Source organism: Melanaphis sacchari, unplaced genomic scaffold (assembly GCF_002803265.2).
Source record: "Melanaphis sacchari strain LSU unplaced genomic scaffold, SCAv2.0 Contig265_pilon_pilon, whole genome shotgun sequence".
In the NCBI taxonomy this organism is placed as follows: Eukaryota; Metazoa; Arthropoda; class Insecta; order Hemiptera; family Aphididae; genus Melanaphis; species Melanaphis sacchari.
In genome coordinates this window covers 219-20,983 of record NW_020271139.1, presented here as the reverse complement: position 1 = coordinate 20,983, position 20,765 = coordinate 219, and the positions used below count along the sequence as shown (strand labels likewise).

General features: G+C 29.7%; 3 protein-coding genes across 3 annotated transcripts; 1 reads left to right on the top strand and 2 right to left on the bottom strand.

The window, feature by feature from the left end:
- Positions 1 to 4,386: 4,386 nt before the first annotated feature.
- Positions 4,387 to 5,295, bottom strand: LOC112595275. Its single transcript, XM_025340415.1, has one exon. It carries the CDS (start codon positions 5,293 to 5,295, stop codon positions 4,387 to 4,389), a length of 909 nt encoding a protein of 302 aa, XP_025196200.1.
- A 2,998-nt stretch (positions 5,296 to 8,293) lies between these two features.
- Positions 8,294 to 10,128, top strand: LOC112595274 (piggyBac transposable element-derived protein 4-like). Its single transcript, XM_025340414.1, has 3 exons — positions 8,294 to 9,662; positions 9,732 to 9,919; positions 10,003 to 10,128. Exons 1-3 carry the CDS (start codon positions 8,294 to 8,296, stop codon positions 10,126 to 10,128), a joined length of 1,683 nt encoding a protein of 560 aa, XP_025196199.1.
- A 5,254-nt stretch (positions 10,129 to 15,382) lies between these two features.
- LOC112595272 lies at positions 15,383 to 16,007 on the bottom strand. The gene is made up of 3 exons (XM_025340413.1): positions 15,840 to 16,007; positions 15,582 to 15,723; positions 15,383 to 15,486 (listed from the first exon to the last, which is right to left on the bottom strand). Exons 1-3 carry the CDS (start codon positions 16,005 to 16,007, stop codon positions 15,383 to 15,385), a joined length of 414 nt encoding a protein of 137 aa, XP_025196198.1.
- Positions 16,008 to 20,765: the final 4,758 nt, after the last annotated feature.

Below are 20,765 nucleotides of genomic sequence, written 5' to 3'. Positions count from 1 at the left end.
CGAATGTTATGAGTTATTTTTAGAAATTATATATTATAAATTAAATTTAAATTAAAATTAATTAAAATAAATGATGTGTAGGTATACCAAACTGTTTTAAAAATTAAAAACGGAATACAACAAATCAACACGAAGGAAAAATATTAGGCGATGTCTGATAATCGTGTCGGGAACGTCATAAAGAAGTTTTGAAACAAAAAAAAATTCAAAGCTTTCATGAAATTACACAAAAGTTTCCGAATTAAAGGCAGCCTAAAAATGCCGATTTTAACGGGTATACTCGTGACGGTCATATAAATAAATATTTACGCAAGATACTCAAATACGTCATCGTCGTATCGTAAATAATAAAACTTGTACTCACCGGTCTAAAACGTCGATCGAACAAATTAATAAAAAAAAAAAAAAAATATTTAAATGTAAGCAGAAAAAAAAAAGATTTGTACAAATTATACCTATTACAGATGTATACAACACTATAATGTGTCGTACGGACTACGGTCAAACGTATTGCACAACGTTCGTCGTAGAAAAGCTGCTCGGAGTAGAAACACCGGACCCAGGAGCACGATGTTCTTCGACCTCTCTACCCCGAAAACACATAATACCAGTATTACCAAATATTGCGAATATGCAATAATATTATATATATATTAATCATATTTCAATTTATTATGTTGTTGTATACATAAAAACTTCTCATCGATGAATGGAAAGATGGAATGAATCTATGAACAGAATCGCGGTATTGGTATCATCACAAAGAATGAGTACCTAGGCACGCAACGTGTTTTGTTTTGTGTATATATTAATAATATAAATAAATCGTCATTCATTTCCATTTTGAACGTGCAACCGTGCAAGTGAGTATATTATATTATATTACATTATTTTTATATAACAATAATAACAATAATTTTTCCATATCCTACATATTTTTCTTATGTAAATTGAAAATTAAGTTTTATATATTTGTTATTATGTTAATATTTATATTTATTAGAAAAATGCAAAATATTAAAAATTGTACCATCAACATGACTGTCTCCTTCGGGGGACAGTCATGTGGCAGCGGTGGTGGCCGTGGTGGCGGTGGTGGCTGTGGTGGTGGCGGTGGTGGCCGTGGCGCCCGACATGGTGCTTTTAAAAAAAAAAGTAAGTATGAATAATAAGTTTAACTATATTAACGAATAATGTATAATATAATATATTTATGCTTCAGAATGTTACAACTGCCAAAAATTTGGTCATTTGGCCAAATATTGTAAGTATGTTTTATATACTTGTAGTATCTATATGTTTATGTATATATAAAATGTAATAGGAAACGTAAACAATATAACTAAATTATTTTGCGTAAATAATTCCAGGCAGGAGACCGAAAAAAATACAGAATGAGCAGGCGGTGGTTGCTGAACAACCAAGGGTGATGGTGGAGGAGCCACCGAATGAATCACCCGAGATTGCAGCGACCACAGCCTGCTTGGCTGAAATGAGGATTGTTGTAAGTATTGTTAAAAATGATTTTTTGTTATAATTATTTTATTGTAAAAAATTCATCTTTTATAGGAACCAGAAAACGACGATACCTCATCCATTTATGACGAATTAGGTAAGGTTCTATTTTTACTACTGTTCTTCTATTTTTTCAAAATCTAATTTTTTTTGTATGTTTTTTCAGAATAAATTATTTTTATTTTTTTAATTCTTTGTGTTTTACTTAAAAGGTTTTTCCTTTGTCCTCATACGTATATGCTTAAGGTATATCATATAGTATAGATGATATAAGTGTGTATTTATTTGACTAAATAATGTATGGTCTATATAGTGTATGGTCTATATAGTATATTAATAGTAGGGAAACATAAATTGGAACTAATGAGTGTTCATTTTACACTAAAGTAAGTATATTACTATAATAACATTTCCATAAGAATTTGTTCATATACAAATTTTTTTTCAATTTAAATACAATACTATATTCTATTTGTTAAAAGCGTTGTAACAAATGTATTATATAGAAGTCTTAGAAATAACATAAAATTATCCTAGTATATGAAGTATTAAATAATTTTTAGTACCTAGTTAATAATTAATTGTATTAAAAAAAATATAAATAAACAAATATATAACCAATGATGAATTTAATACAAATCATAATTAGTACATGGCTTACTTGTAATAAAAATTAGTACATAGCTTACTTGTAATAAAAAAATTAAAATAAAATAATAGGCATCACATGAACGTTAGTAATCGTACACCAAAGCTACCAAATAAAGGGTACAGGGGAAAAACAGTAGTATCCATTTCTAAAAATTTTTCAGGGGAGCAAAAATATAGTTATGGACTAAAATATTTCTTCACCAGTTTACCTAATCTTTTTCATTTAATAACTGTGGACTGACTGAAAGATTTTTTCACTGAATCGATTTCAACTGTCGATATTACTCTTTATTTGCTATTGAATCAGACCATAAAATCAAAATCAAAAAAAATGGACTACCAGTGTTTTTCCCCTGTACCTTTCAAATGTAAACAATTGAAAGGCTAAACATATAAAATAATGAATTCACGGTCAAACTGAGTGAAACAACTGTATTTTCATCAATAAATCAATAGAATGTTCTCAGGCTATAATATAAGTTGCATATCACATATTAATGTATATTTGAATTGTGCAAACTGTTAGCAATAACTATAATTGGTTTTTATTTTTAATTAAGTTAAGTATATATAATATAATAAGTTATAATGTTTCATGTACACACATAAATATACATATTTATTGAATATATTCATCAATCAAGCAATATTTGAAAAATATTTTATGAGTAGTAGTGTAAGACAGGATATTAAAACGAAAATAGCAATTAATAACGATCGAATTAAATGAAAAAAAAATGCAAAAAATTCCGTGCGTGTAGTTTCTTAAGGGGCCGCCCGGAATGCGCCGGAACGGGATTCGAACATGCCTACCTAACGTCGGGGAACCTATCCTAACACCTATTGACTACCGTTTGAGTTGAAAACCGTAACCGAATCTCGAGCACTTAAACCGTTTTAGAGATGCGACGAATACTACGTTATACGTCGTTTAACCCGTACAATTTTTACGATTCGCGTGTCACGAAACCGTAAATCGCATATTTATTGTCGTTTAGAGCGTTTCCGACGTATTCGTTTACATTTTTTAATCGTATACGTCTCAACGACGTACCGAGTTTATCATCACATACACACGTATCACGATATCCCCCCAAAGGTATGCGATGAAAGGCGTTACAACGACTGAAGAGCAACGATTTTGCGATTTTTTCGTATATAATAAACACGATCTGACGTACGTCAACAAAGGTACGCACGTTTCTTTTTTTATACAATAAATTATTATTACACATATAATCGTATTTCGTACACTATCGAGACGATGAGGTCGCGGAGGCGTCCGAGGGCGGAGACACCGAAAACAAAAAAACGCGTATTCGGATACGGATAAACGATTTATCGTATCGTAAAAAGAAAAAAACAGTATTAACGATACGACGACCGACCGGAGAACGCGCCGCGAGTACGCTTTTTCCGGACGCGACGGCGACGGCTGCGAACGAAATCATCCGGAGACGCGCGGACCGGACGAAAAAGACCCGCTCCGGGCCATAGCGTCGAGAACGCGACGGAAAGAGGTCTCGAAAGGCCGGAAAAGCGGAAAAAACGGTATATAATAAAAACAATAACAAAGAGTAATGAGCAAATGAACCGATAACGACGGGGAGATAATACGGGAGAACGACTGGAAGAAAAAAAACGGAATTTTTCGATTGGTCGGGACAGGCACGGCGCCAGAATTTTCTTTCTAGGGGGGCGGTAAAGGGCAAGTACATTTTTTGAAGGGGCAAGTTCAACAATTTTACTTCTTTCAATAACAATAAAAAAAAAGTTAGTTAATGATAATTGATTTATGTATCAGTAAACACTGTAATATTGTATAAGTGAATTTCTGCATGTAACATGAATTTATTACATAATAGTAATATTTGAAAATAAAAAATACAACTAAAGGACTTATGATTTAAAAATTAAAAAAAAAACATTTTAACTGTATAGGTGCATTGCAGCATAAGACATAAATTTAATATATAATAGTAATTAGTTACATTTAAATATGAAACAATTTTTAAATATAAAAGTGAATTTCTGCATGTAACATACATTTATTACATAATAGTAATATTTTAAAATAAAAAATACAATTAAAGGACCTATGATTTAAACATAAAAACATTTTAAATGTATAGGTGCATTTCTGCATATTTTAACATAAATTGAATACATAATAGTAATATTTAAAAATAAAAATACAACTCAAATAAAAAAATAAAAAATTTAAATAAGCATTATTTTTCGATTGTGATGAGCAGCAGAAAACTTGTCCACAACCTTTTCCATATCTAGATTTTTAGAAATGTTTTTTTCAATTGAAAGAATTGCTATATCTGTTAGTCTTGAGTTAATCATATTATTTCTTAAATAAGTTTTAATTTGTCGGAGGCTAGAAAAAGTTCTCTCCACTCCGGCACTGGAAGGAGGTATGATAATTGCTATGGTACATAGTAAATATAGTTCAGAAAAAGCCAATTTGTAACATTCTAATAATTGAATGAAATCGAGTATAGTGTTAGTTTTAGTTTTTTTTTCTATCTGATGTCTTTTTATGAGTTTGGGTATTAACTTAAGTTCAGATTCCAAGCTTTCAATATCAACATCATAGTGCTTAGCAAAAGGTAATAATTTTTGAAAGTCTAAAAAGGATTTATTTTGAGGATTTAAGGAACTTATACCAGATAATATTGGATTATTATCAGAAAATCTTCGTTGTAGTTCATTGATCATTCTATCAATTACAGGATTAAATATGATTATTTTTACATCATTCTTGCACATAACCGTACTATTTTCAGATGTCGGTAGTTCTGTAATATAAGATGCAAATCTAACAGGCAATTTACGATTAGTTCTTTTACACATTATGTTTTCTTCAGGCAATAGAATGTTATTATTTTCCGCAAACAAAACAACTTTTTCCAAGAGCACATTAAATAATCTATCAACTGTTCGAAATTCCTTAAGATAATCAATTAATGATTCGACCATTAAGCAACTAGTTCCTATATCTGAATTGGGTAATTGTAAATAATCAGATACAATTTTTATTTGACTAAATGTATCACAAAAGAGATGTAAACAAAAAATAAATTCAAAATTTATGTGCACTAAAATGGATTTTGCCTCCATACTTTTATCAGATTTTGATTCCACACTGATTTTATTTAGAAGTAATAGTATAACTGAAAACGTTTCTCTTACAGCAACACATGCTGATATCTGACAAATCTATCTGGTTTCGCATAACTTTTTTAGTTCAATAGTATTCTTTTTAGGAAAAATTTTTTTCTGGAGATCCAAAAAAACCATATGTACAGTAGATCTGCTTACAAAATTATACAACTGTTGAAGAAGTGTTATAAACTGTTCAATTTCTGGAATATTTTTACAAACATCCACAATAACTAAATTTAAACGGTGGTTATAACAATGTGTGTATAATGCTTTTGGTACTTCCTTTTGAAAAATTGCTTGTACACCATTTTGGTAACCACTCATTACGGAAGCACCATCATAAGTCTGTGCTATGCAATTTTGGATGTTTATTCCAGAAGCTGCTAAAGTTTTCTTAATAAATTCAAATAAGGCCTTGGCATTTAGTTCAGAACAAGATACATATCCCAAAAACCGTTCATTTACTGTATTGTTGTAAAAATAACGTACCATAATTGATAATTGTTCAGTTTTACTGATGTCTTTGGTTTCATCCGCCAAAACCGAAAAGTATTTAGATTTTTGTACCTCATTTGCAATTGATTCAATAACCATTAGACTCATAATACTAAGTATTTCATTTTGTATACTGTGATGTGTATATTTTGCATTTTTAGGCAACTCCTCGATTTTTTTTTGTAATCTTTTATCTCTTTTAGCACAAAGATTTAAAAGTTCTAAAAAATTACCTTTATTTATGCTTTCACCACTTTCATTATCTCCACGTTGAGCAATGTTTTGACGGGCTGTAAAAAGTAATATTTCTGCAACTGTTGCAATATAATAACGATTTTCTTTTATTAGTGTCTCATTTTCTTTATTAATAAGGGCTAAAATAGATTTATCAGTTTTTTCAGTCATTTTATATCCTTCCCATTTAGTCATACATAATTTATGTGAAACTGATTTATCATGTTGCTTTATACCACTATTTTTTTCCATGGCTTTTTTCCAATTCTTAAATCCTGATTCGGAAAACGGCGATCCAGAAGGATCAGTTCAAAAAAATCGACAAGGAAAGCAATAACATGAATTTTCCAAAATACTGTATTCTAACCATGGATACAACTTAAACCATTCAGAATGAAAATTTCGCCATTCTTTGCCAAATTTTGTTCGTGGATAATTTTTTAACACCGGCTGAGTAGGGTTATCAGAAACAACTTGTGTGATGTCACATGGTCCACTTTGAGGTAATAAAGATTTAATGCTTACTTGATCTTTGTTATGTGCAGTTTTTACTAAATCACAATCAGCACCGTCTGAATCTGTTGACGATTCGTCACAACTACCTATAAAACATTAAACTTTAAAAACCTTGTAAACTAAATAGCGTATCTGGACCTTTAACCTAAATTCACCAATTAAGGTAATGAATAATAGGATAGTATGATGGTAAGTGGCGTATTTACGGGGGGATCATGGTGATCAATCTCCCCTCATAGGCCGACAGGCTGTATAAATACAAATGATTATAGTCATCGTATTTTTTAAAATATTAATTTTTTTTTTTTTTCATCAATTATTGATTTTGTGATGTAATAATTAACTCAACTTAATTCAATTTTGTTTTAATAAAATATTTAATCTCTAGTAATGTACTAACGTGTTATATATTATAATTTTGGCAACATACTCAAACATAGATTGTATATTAAATGTTAATGAAACTATATAAACTTATTTCCAGAAACTTGGGGATGAGGGGGGTGTATCCCCCCTCGAGTTTGTAATTACTGTATTAAGTCACATCCCCCCCCCCCCCCCAATGACAAAAACCTAAATACGCCACTGATGATGGTAGTAACTAGTAAGTAGTACTGTAGTGTTGGTTACTTACTTGTGTTTATGTCTAAATCACTTTGCACATCCCATGATTGCACCAAATTAGTAATTTCCGCCACTATATTTGTAGTTTTTTGTTTTTTTTGTAATTCTTCTTCATTAGTCGAACTAGTTTGAGGACCAAAGTAAGAATCAATTTTTCTAACACTCATTTTAATATTTTAACGTGTTAAACGCTTAAACTGGTCATACAGTCGCATCGGTGGCTATAAAGTATAAACTGTCGCGAGTGTTGCCGTTATGGTTGTTGAGAATGTTGAGATTAATATAAATTTATCTATTATATCTATATACAAACAAAACGCGGCAAAGCGGGCGCATAAACACACACATACATATACAATGAACAAAATATGTCGAGCAATGACAAGTCGTGTGGAAAACCCGACTAATAGGCGAACGCCGATATTTTTAAACATTTAATCGACAATCGTGCCACTTTTATCGATTACGGCAAAATTACGGAGAGTGGAACACCGAACAAGGAACATCATCCTATTTATTATTTACGATTACGAAATAATAAATCAAAAATAAATACATACGTAAACTGTACAAACTATAAAGTATAGCGCTACTACACTGCTACAGTGATGGTGAATAATCGTCGATAAACATTATGAGGAACCAGATGGCCATGGTCCGGTTATTCGAAATCTCAGAATATTACTTGTGTTCAAAAATCGTTTATATTACAAAAGTTGGGACTTGGGTCGTTGGGAACTAGCTTTTTCTAGTGTTCCACAGTCATACACCAGTTAATAGGAGTTAAAATGTCTTGGTGGGGGGGGCGAGAGCAGGGCGAGAACTTATACTGGGTGGGCGATCGCCCCCCTCGCCACCCCTTGGCGCCGTCCCTGAGTCGGGACACTAAACCTATCGGCCCGTGTAGCTACTATTCTTCGTTTTATATTATAAGATATTTTCCATATTACATATTTGTATTATTATTATTATTTGTCAGTACCGCCGGTGTATCTTCATCGTACTGTTGAACGTTATTTTTCGCGTAAAATATATTATTACGTTATTATATTATTTACGTGTTTACAAAAGATTTATGTAAAAAATGTTTCGTAAGAGTGATCACAAAGTATGTGCTTGGTTGGATGAATTTGACGAAGACCTAGAATTAGAGGATAGTGATGATTCTGACGCTGATCCCAATTTCGTACCAGGTAATAATAATAGTGAAAATGAAAGTGAAAATGATGATGATTTTGGCGATACCGATAATGCTTCTGAACATGAGTTCTACTTGAGTAAAGATGAAAAAACAAAATGGTATAAAAACTTTCTTCCTAATAAAACTAAACAACGTGCTCATAACATTGTAACTCAGCGCCCTGGTGTCAATGCCGTCGCTAAGAATGCTACAACTATTTTAGATTGCTGGAAACTATTTTTCCCTGACCCTGTGATCATTGAAATGGTAATATGTACAAATAAATATTTACCAAAAATACGTGCAAAATATCAACGATCAACTATTATACCAGATACCGATAAAGAAGAAATTGATGCGCTTCTTGGTCTACTATACTTAGCAGGATTTCTACGCAGTAGGCATGTAAATCTAAAGGATTTATGGTGTGATGAAGGGTTTCGACCGGAATATTTCCGATCAACCATGTCTGAACAGCAATTTTACATTCTACTACGGGCACTCAGATTTGATGACATTGAAACAAGAAATTATAGAAGGACTACAGACAAATTAGCACCAATACGTTCTGTTTTTGACGGATTTATAAAACGTTGTCTTGAATGTTATTCCGTCGGTGAGAATTGCACCATTGATGAGATGTTGGAAGGTTTTAGAGGTCGATGTAGTTTTAGGCAATATATACCGAGCAAACCGAATAAATATGGAATAATGATACAAGCATTAGTCGACTCTAAAACATATTACACGTCAAATATGGAAGTATACGTTGGCACCCAACCAGATGGACCATTCAAATGTGATAATAGTCCCTCCAGCATTGTAAAAAGGTTAATTTCTACAATATCAAAAACCGGACGAAACATAACTATGGACAATTGGTATACCTCAATACCACTGGCCATTGACTTGCTGGAAAATCATAAATTGACTATTGTGGGAACCATTAGGAAAAATAAACGAGAAATTCCGAAATGCTTTCTAGATACAAAGAAAAGAGAAGTAAATTCAATTATATTCGGTTATGGGAAAAATATTATTTTATTATCCTACGTTCCACGTAAAAACAAAAATGTTATGCTAATATCTACAATGCACGAAAAAGGTTTGATTGATGACAGTACAGTTGGCAAAAAACCCGAAGTGATTTTATACTATAATTCAATAAAATCAGGTGTTGATATTGTGGATGAAAAAAAAGAAGAGTACTCTGTCGCAAGAGTAAGCTGTAGGTGGTCACTTACAGTATTCTTTTCACTAATGAATATTGCCGGTATAAATAGCTAGATAATATATTACGAGAACAAAAATAAAGTAATCCCCCGAAGGCTTTTTTTGAAAGAATTAGGGAAAGAACTAACCAAAAATCACATGACTAGACGTTTACAAATTCCTACTTTATCATTTACACTTCGTCAAAATATTTTGAAATTGACTGGATTTAAGTCAAATGAGGAAACAACCAGTGATGTAGTAACAAGCCGTACAAAATGTTACTTCTGTCCAACAAGAAAAAATCGATTCACAAAGGTAAAATAATTCATTTTTTTACAAGTTGTTCTATTTTTATAATGCGTATTATAATATAAATTTATAGTCAAAAATATGTTTAGCAGACTCGTTGTTCTAATAAAACATGTCAAAGCTATATATGCAAAGAACACACCTTCCATATTTGCATAGCATGTACAAATAAAGAAGAATCAGAACTAGACATGAACAATTCATATTCGGAATAAAATTGTATACCTAAATCATTTATAACTTAAAAGCATTCATTATTTTCCAAATGTTTTAAATTTAATTATTTATTTTTAAGAAAATGTTTTGTCAGTTAATCATATTTAATACATTTGATACTTATACAATTAAACAAATTTATTTGTATTTATTTATATCAAAAATACTATTTATATTAATGTGTGAGCGTTTCGCTCACACGTCAACAACAGTGTTATAAAAATAACGTCACCAACGACGGGTTAAATTACACCGAGACGAAAATGAGCTCAAGGAGGATATTCCCCCTTAAACTTTTAAAATCTCCCTGCCCAAAAATGCTGTGAACATACAAATATATACTACTACAACATGAAAGGAGGTAACATCATTCCAAATGCAAGATTTGACAACACCAGTCATCGATAAGTTTTTAATGTTGACATCAATTGAATAATTTTCTACTGTTCTAAGTTTAGAATTATCTCGGAGTGTTAAAGAATGACATTCAGCTTTCGAACATTTACAAAATCTACATGGATATTTGGCATTAAAATTTTCTGAAAACCCTAAAATGCTGTGTAAGTCTAAATTATCACCTAATATTAGAGCCAATGATAAATATATTTGAATATTTTGATTGTTAACACATATTTGAATACCCTTGGACTCTAAATCATTAAATTCTGAAATGATGTGTTTGAAGAGTTCCCGATTCCCCAACTGTTTCCTATCAACAGTATTAAACAATAAAATCATAAAAATGTTTTCTAACTTAGAAGCAAATTTAGGAGGGCAACCAAGCAAACTAATATAAATTACTCCTATCTTTTGTACTCCAGCATGACTTCTAAGAGGTTTATTTATTTCAAAATCATCAAAATACAAAAAAAAAAGTATTTAATGATTTATCAGACTGCAAAATTTTATCTCTTCACATTTGACTTTGTACAAAATTATGTATTAAATTATCATTGGCTTTTATTATAGTTTCAGAATATTTTAATAATGTAGAATACACATTTGGGACTTCAAAAAATTGTTTTAAAAATTTCTCTAGTTGTACACTGTAAATTTTAATAGGAATTTATTTAATAATTACATCTTCCCTTTGGAGAGAATCATTAGGTCTATAACCTACAACAGTTTCAGATGGTTTTATTAATGTACCCAAGCTATGAAATGCTTTAAATAGTTTAAATCGTTTATACTCTGTATTTTAATTTTTAAAAGGATCACACAAAATATTAAAATTATTATCCATACATGTTATAATGGTATCATCAGCAAAATTTAATTCTATCTCATTTTTCAAAGGAGGAGCTATATCATTTAAAAATGTTGTAATATCATTCATAATACTTTGAACTTAATTTCTTGGTAACCCTGACTCGTTATACCATTTTGACAATAATTCAACTGCTTTATTATTCACAAATGATTCATAATTATTGTCATTATTGACAGTTTTAATTTTTACAGACTCATCTAATATTTTATTATTTATAATATTGCTATTAGATAGACCAGACAGGTTAAAATTATTACTGTTAGAAATATTATTCAAATCATATGAAATTTGAGAATTATTAATATGAGATTTAACATGTTTTTTAAATGAATTTAAGCTACTAAAGGATCTTAAACAGTTATCTTCAAGACACTTATAAAATGTTATAGTATTTGCATAATGAACTTTAAAATGTAAAAATAATAAATTAAAATTTGCAAGATTTGATAAACATTTAAAACATTTAGGCATTTTTAATTTAAGAATTATGCACACAAAAATCATACATAATGTTGCGTCCCTTATGTCAACGTCGATTCATATATCAACGTAGAAATAGAAATACTAATGTTTGCAAGTTAAAAGATTAAGTCTTTATTTAATACAATTAACTCGTACAAGAATACAATTTTATAAGCACAAGATGGAGTGAGTGGTGTTACGACCTGCCTCTGAGCGTCTTGAATATCCCTAACCGTCTCCTCAGCTCTTGCCCAGGTCTCCCTTATATATGGTTAACCGTCAAGAGTGGTGCTGAGGAGGTGGCGACTTCCGATGACCTAAAGGAGCTCTCTAAATTAAATGTATTATTCAGTTGGGTGCATTTCCTGCGATTTCATCAATTCCAAGAAATCTAAGACGTGTGATCAAGTCTTAATTGTTATATTAAATAGTACAATGTTAACACTATCGTTTAATCATCTATTCTGAGAAGTCTGGGACGTGTGATCAAGTCTTAATTATTATATTAAATAACACGATGTGCAGGTGTTCGCCCTATTCGTTGGTGCTACACTGTTTGAATATATAAATAATGAATCTACAGTCGTAATATTTAACGGTTGTGTGAACTGATAAATACGTGCATCAAAATATACGTATGTTATAACACGTGTACTATGTACACTCGTGTGGCCCCAGCCTTAATTGTATCGATTTGTGTATTTTGCACAATGCCAGCAAGACGCAAGGGGTCTGATTTGGCCCATCGAACGACCAAAAGTACAAACATGCAAAATAGAAGAACACAAAGTAGAGACGAACAAATTCAACCGAATAATGAAAATGTACGTGTGAACATGGTGCGATTGCGTGAGGCACAAGCTGAACAAAATTAAAAAAGACGATTACAATGAATTCAAAAAAATTAATATTTGTTTGTTTTGTTATTCTTATGGGTCGTCATCATTCACAGTGCTCCATTCATCTCAGTCATATACCAGTATACGACATTCCCTCTCACTTACAATAATTTAATTATTTTTTATTTGAATACCAAAATATTCATTAGTTATAATTTATATGACAAAACAATGTTTGCCGGGTCAGCTTGTTATTTTATAATAAACTGTTTTAACTATTTTATATTCGTGTTATATTATATTATTAGTTATTACAATAGATACATAGTAATTTTATTATTATTATATAAAGTTTTTTATAAATTAGTTAATATATTATAGGTATAGCATTATGGCTATTATAGGCACCTGCTTATTTTATATTTGTAAAAATGACTTCAAACGCATTTAGTAAATCTACTAAAAGAAGATTAATTAGAGAAGAGGTTGATGATTTGGTTTTTGTTGTTTTGAATAATTATTCTGAATATCAAAGTAATGTAGTTTGTGTTGAAAAAAGTTCATCACCAATTACACAATCCGAAAATGAAAAGGTTTTAAGTAAAACTACTGTTGAAAAAGAATATTTTGAAATTCCAACTAGTAGTGGTTCTGTTTTTGCTAATAATGTCTATGTAGAAAATTCTTTGAATTCTGATGATAATATTATTTCAAGTTCAAAATCAGACGGCGGGGATAACTTAATTGATAATATAATGTATAAATTATCTAACTGGGTTGTAAAGCATAAAATAACAAATGTGGCATTGTCAGATCTATTAAAAGTATTGCATTTTAATCATAAATGTTCCCATGATTTTCCAGTAGATGCTAGAATTCTTTTACAAACTAAAACTTCTAAACAATCTTTAGAAGTTAGTGAAATGTATCCTGGTATGTACCATCATTTTGGTCTTGAAAAAGGAATAAAAATTTAATTGGAAATATGATTTTAAACAATGAAACAGTTAAAATACTTCTGGGTATTGATGTTTTACCACTGGCTAAAAGTTCAGCTAGTCAATTTTGGCCTATTCTTTGCAACATTAATAAACAATATATTATTAAATCTCCTGTTTTCTTAGTTGGTTTGTATTGGGGAAAACAAAAACCAAAAAACGGCAACCTTTTTATCTGAACTTGTTAAGGAGGTAAAAGAATTATGTGTTAATGGTATTTATCTGCCATGTGGTAAGAGAAATATAGAAGTCCATGTATTTTGCTGTAATTTGCCTGCTCGTAGTTATATTCTTGGGACAAAAGGGCACGGAAGGTTTTCATCTTGTACAAAGTGTACAACCATGGGTGTATATTTAGAGCGAAGAGTTTGCTTCCCTGATGTAAATGTTGTTAAGCGTACACATGAACACTTTGTGAAGAAGAACGATAATGATTATCTAATATTAGGGGACATGTCAATTTTAACTGAGATACCTGGCACCAACATGGTAGATAAATTCCACAACAATTATATGCTGTGTCCAAAAAATCATCTTGCTCTGGTTGGAATTTTCACCCAAATTTTGCACGATGAAAATATTAAATATTCTTGAATCTACAGGTTTTTTTAAAAGTGCTTTTTTCCTTTCAAATGATTTTCCGATTATCATGATTTTGTTATTTGATGTCTTAACAATATTCAAACATTTGATAATTTCTCCAGACTTAGTCAAGATATAATTTTCACGATCAACTTTAGTATTTAATTTGAATGTATTTTTTATTAATTTATAATACTGCAATTCATTAATATTTTTTACTAAAGGGCTATTTTTACGATATTTTAATAATGTCGCTTGTTGATTTGTTGAGTGCTCTGATAAATTTGAGTTGATGTTCTTATTATTATATATTTCATTATATTTATTAATTAATTGTTCTAGCGATTTATCATGTTTCCTAATTCTAGATTTGAGTGTTTTCATATAATTCTCAAATGGAAAAGCATTACAACTATCGAGTGGTCCATGACTTCTATAGTCATCAACTATATGTAAAAGACCATGAATGTTGTGAGAAACATACTGACCACCATACATTTCTTCAAATGTTCTCACAAAGTAGTCAAATAATGATTCAGCATAATCTATATAGCGCATATAGTCTGGACTCAATAGTATTAACATTGAAACATATAAACTCATAAAGTTAGTATATATATTCTTATTTACAATGTCTTTAAAGGACTATACAACTAAAAAAAATCTATTTTTTTTTTTATTGTGTTAATGTATAGGGCTTTAAAAAAGAATAATTTTGGTAGTCTTAAAATGTTTGTTGGACAATTGGTTCCGTGTTTAAATTTAAGTCGCGTTTTACGCGTGACGTCATAAAATCACACCGTCCGATGGCCCGCATCTAATATACACGCGTGGAATTTATTTAGCACGATTAAAATAATTATAGAGAAAAATTGATTAAAGGTACAAGTTATTAAGTAAATTTATAAAAAGATTATAAATTTCTTTAGATGGTCATATTATTTTTATTGTCTTAAAATTTGTTTCAGGGTAGTTTATAGGAAAGACAAAAATTAAAATATATAAAATATCAAACATAAATAGGTTATTAATATACATCGGTATATTTAATAATATTATAATCCGTTATTATGTAACGTATTAACAAATGTGTTATTTTAATTTATACTACGAATAACTGGTTCTTAAAACCAATATACAATCCTTTTTCTTCTGGATAACGTTCCCGATTTTTGACCACACATGATGGAATAACAACTCTATTCCCTATAGTACGAAACACAATAAAGAATAAATTATTAGATTTTTTTACCTACCTATGACTTTATCACTGTAACATTATCGAAAATAAATTTACTAACCTCTTCCAATTGTCATCCATGAATTAACCCAAAGTGTAAACTGTTTGTAGCAAATATATCGCCATGCTTTATTTTCCACAGTAGCTGATTGTAAACTTCTTTTTTTTTGTTTTATTCTTTGTTTTTTGAAATCATGTATTGTCTGGTAATTTTTAAAATGTCTTCATCTAATATAATTTTTGAAAATAAAGCATTTTTTGTTATGCATTCATTGTTTGTGCATATTTTAAAAATACTCGCAAGTTCAAAGCAACAAACACATTCACGATCATTTATTTGTTTTTCACATTTTCCACACGAGCACCAATCTGTGACAGCTAATTTAGATCTATCGTTGTAACTAACTACTGATTCTTTGTACTCCAAATAATCATAGTTATTAACATCGGTAATCAAAGGCTCAAAATTGTACAGAGTTATAGACATAACAATTGTAATACAAAATACAAAATTCAAAATAGAACAAAACTCGTTTACTGTTATAAACTCTAGTAGCAGTTGAATCAGTCAGCGCACACTGCAGTAGGTTCTGCAATAGTCGACCTTATGGATTTGTATACGTAATCACAATGAAGTATATTATTTATAGCTTTTATAAATTGCTAATATTTTGTGTAATATAAAGTAATTGATAAAAATAAACAGGCTATTCACATTACGCGCAAATACAAATTATACCTCAGACAGTCAGACCTCAGTCGACAGTTGACAGTGTGTACCGTAAAGTATCGAAATATCTGCGTGTTTTTTGGTTTTATTTATAATCAAACAAATATGACTTTGTGCTCGGTATTTGGTTGTGCGTCAAATAACGATCATAAGCGTAAAAAAGTTGATAATGATAATAATTTACATTTTTACACTTTTCCAAAACGCAATAAATCACCATTACGGCATCGAAAATGGGAGCATTTTTGTAAAAGAAAAAATTTTAAACCTAGTGTTGGATCGGTTATTTGTTCTAAACATTTTCTCCCGCTTGATTTTAATCAATCAGATGTTTTAAAAAGACAACTTAGGCCAGAGTTCAAGTGCATTGTAAGATTAAATTCCGACGCTGTACCTAGTATTCAAATTGGTATAAGCAATTCAAAAATATCTATAAATCCGAGGCAAGAATCACTGCATATTTTGAAAAAACGCCAAACAGAGATAATTAATGATGTAATAAGAACTAGTACACCGAAGAAAAAAATGATAACGACATCGTCGTGTTTTGAAGGAATTGACGATGTTTCAGCTATTGAGGAGACCGATGTCAATAATAAAAATCAAAAAACAAGTGAAATAGGTATACAGTGTGAATTAGGAAACAAAAATTTGAACAAAGTAAATAACTATGAAAAAAAAAAATGACTTATCGTTTGAAATAGAATCGGAATCCGAAGACTGCGAGAATACCAGTGATGACGAGACTACAGAATCGAAAAAAAATTATAATACTTGTAAGTCAAAAAATGATAAATTTAAACAAGAATGAGTGTTTTATCGTTTTTTGGGAATGTCTATCAAAGCTTTTTAATAATTGTAATGAGTGTGGGTCAAAAATATTATCATTGAACAATTTTATTCATGTCTGTGTGTTATAACTAGGGCTGGGATTTATATATAAATACATATTTTTAGTGAAACACGATAAATTAATTATTGCAAATGATAAATTCGTTTCACGTGATTTGCAATAAAATAAGACATATTTTATTTTACATATTTTTACATATTTCATCATAAATACATATTTTTACATACTTTGAAAAATTTTTGATTTTTTTTTTTTTACATACTTCGTAAATTTTGACAATTTTGGTGGTTTAGTAATATTTTATATTATATGTATTTCGATAACGGTACTCAGCAAATTGTAAGTGTATAATGCATATAGGAAATGAGTAGGTTAAAATAAATGTTAATAACTTGATTTTAGTTTATCTTATCTGTTTCTGTTCAATAACCATACCTTAATGATTTTAGACTATACTTTATGTTCAACAATTATTAGACAAAATATATTTACGATTTTACAACAGTACCTATCAGACTATCAGTTCTTGTGTTCACATGGTTGTGAAAACATCTTTACATTTCGAGTTATAAATTATAAATTATAAACTAAAGACTTAATAATAAACTAGTAAATAATGCCTAAAGTAGCTCGATCTATTTCAACTAAAATTTCAAATGTTATCCGTGATTTTCCCAACGAAACTTTTTCGAGTGATAATAATGTACTTTTTTTTTTCTTTCATATGGCGTAGATATATTGGTGAAAAAACAAAACAAAATTAACTTAAACTAAATAAACATTAAATTAACAAAATAACAAAATAACAAGGACTAGAGTAGATAAATTTACAATGTACTGATAATTTTAACAATAACAAACAGTAATAATAATAACAGCTCAAAAATGTATTTAAAGGCGAACGTGAGTCCTAGACAGCCAATCTATTGCTTCGGTGTCGCCCTTGTGAAGTCCTTCAATTCCTCCCTTGTAACTAGTTTGAGGACATATCTCCACAATGTGTCTAATGGTTTGAATATGACCGCAGTCACAAAGGGGGGAGTTCTTTATTCCCCATTTGTGACGTTCGTGAAGTTGGCCCACCTAAGTGTTGCAATTTTTTCAAAACCTATGCCATTATTTTGCAAGTGATTTGCAAGTATTTGCAAGTCTATTTTTTGAATTTGCAAGTCCAAACATTCACCGTGAATCCAAAAAACTAAAAGTTGGGCCAACTTCACGTAGCCCACCTACTTTGACCCAGAACTTCGAAATTGATATCAAACGAAAGCTAACGATTAGCAAGTATTTGCAAGCCCGTTTTTAGAATTTGCAAGTCACTCGGTTGACGGCTATATATTTTTAAAATTGTGAAATTGGCCCACCCATTTTGACCTAGAACTTTGAAATCAATATCAAACAAAAGCTAATGATTAGCAAGAATTTGCAAGTCCGTTTTTAGAATTTGCAAGTTACTCGGGCGTCCAGTAAGAGCTTTCAAAGTTTTGAAGTTAGCCCACCCAAGTTGTCACAGAACTTTCAAAGAAGTATCAAACGAGAGCTCACGATTAGCAAGTATTTGCAAATTCCTTCATAACATTTGCAAGTCATTTAGGTGATCGTTATGAAGTGGCTGTTAAATTTTTGAAGTAGTGCAAGTAGGCGTGATGTTTTGGCCTGAAATTTCGAAGTGGGATTAAACGAAAGCTAATGATTATAGCAAATATTTGCATGTCACTATGGCAGCAACCACTAGCTTTCATTAAAAAGTCTGAATTGAAGAAAAATACTAATTTGAAAATAAATAGCAAAGTTGAAAAAATAAATCTAAATCAGCAGCTTTTGAAAAGTCTGTGTATATAACATCAACCTGAGATCCAGATGGTAAGGCATCTAAATGATTATTTTTTTTAGATATAATTGATTCAAACATTTTATGTATACCTAATAAAAAGCAAACAGATGTCAGATGGAGCGATAATTTTGTAGGTAGGTATACTAGTCGCATCTTGGTTACTAATGTATTATTATTCTTAAGTTTGTAATAATTATATAACACTATCAAATAAATAATTAATACAATATACAAATAAACATATTATAAATATAAAATATATATTTTGTCGTCGATGGACGTTGGGTTGTATTAGTGCATAGGCATTATAAACACTGTGTCTAGGACCTACGAAAAATTGTGACTATGATTTTTAGATTTGATTTTTATGCTCTTAATGCCTATTTTTCTTTTTAAAAGCTTAACACAGAGAAAACACACCTTTTCTCCCACTTAGAAGGTTTTTTAATGATTTAAATATTTGACAATAACCCTGCAGGGGCTAAGGGCCTAGGGCATACAATTATGTTATATCGGGCCTGGATGGACCAACTTATATATCATAAACCGTATTTACTAAACTAATATTGGCTTAGTGCTTTCCACAACGTTTATGAATCATTCTGATTTTTAGCTGACTAAGAACAATTATAGAGTAATCAAGTATTTAGTTTAGCACATAGTTGTAAATAGGTATGTAATACATTTTTAATATGCCATTTCATGGTTGGAATATGGCTCTTGTATCATATTATGATGCCTTTAAATCTTAAAATTGAAAAAATGCATAGAATATGCAAAAATACTTGAACTTTTTTACTAGATAGTTAATTAATGAAATGTACCAACCTATATTATATTATTTCTATATGTTATAACTTACAGTGTTATACAGTTCAGCCTACAGTGTAGTTTATGCAATTTGGTCGTAATATAACTTAGATAGGTATATACAGTATATTAATGTGTGTTATATGTATAATATATTTAATATTTATTACTATGTATTATTTTTTAGTACTTACATTCTTTCTAATAAGGTTATAATTTTTTGCTTGAAAATTATAAATATGTAATAACAAATTAAAGGTTGATGCTAGCAAACTTTTTTTGTTCCATAATAATTTATGAGTATCATAAAATATGTATTAGTACATACATTTTGTTTAGATATATTAATAACAAATTAACAAACTTTAAAACAAAATAAAAATATAAAATAAATAAATGCATACTTTGAAGTTATAAAATAAAATATTAAGAAATTATAAGATTAAAAATGTCAATAGCATTCAAATAATAAAATGTATACTATACGTACATATCTCCTTTATGTACAATATAGTTAAAATAAAAATTAATAAAAATAATATATTATTATATAAAATCATTAATTTGGTACCTAGTTTATACTTGAGACAAATAAATACATAAAATTAAAAATATTAATATTTCTTATTCTAATAATATATACATTAACATATGAGGATGTAGAATCTCATTTTCTGATGTTGCAATTTTTATTTTTTGGGAGAGATCATTGTGAATCTCCCAAACATTTTTTGAAAACCGCCGTATATATGTTGTGTAATGTCCTGCAATAAAATTAACAATAGCTACCAAATGATACCTGTGAAATAAAAATTATAAATATTTAAAAAGATTTTTAAGTAAAATAAGGTACAATATAAAAATATTTACTTTTCATTCACAATTTTTGGAAAATCTTTTAATGGTAGAATCATAGCAGTTATATATTCTGTCTCAATAAAAAGATGTTGATTCAGTACTCTGGTTGAAAATTTTATTCCTTGACACTCAAAACACACAGATTGTTTGACTTTCAAAT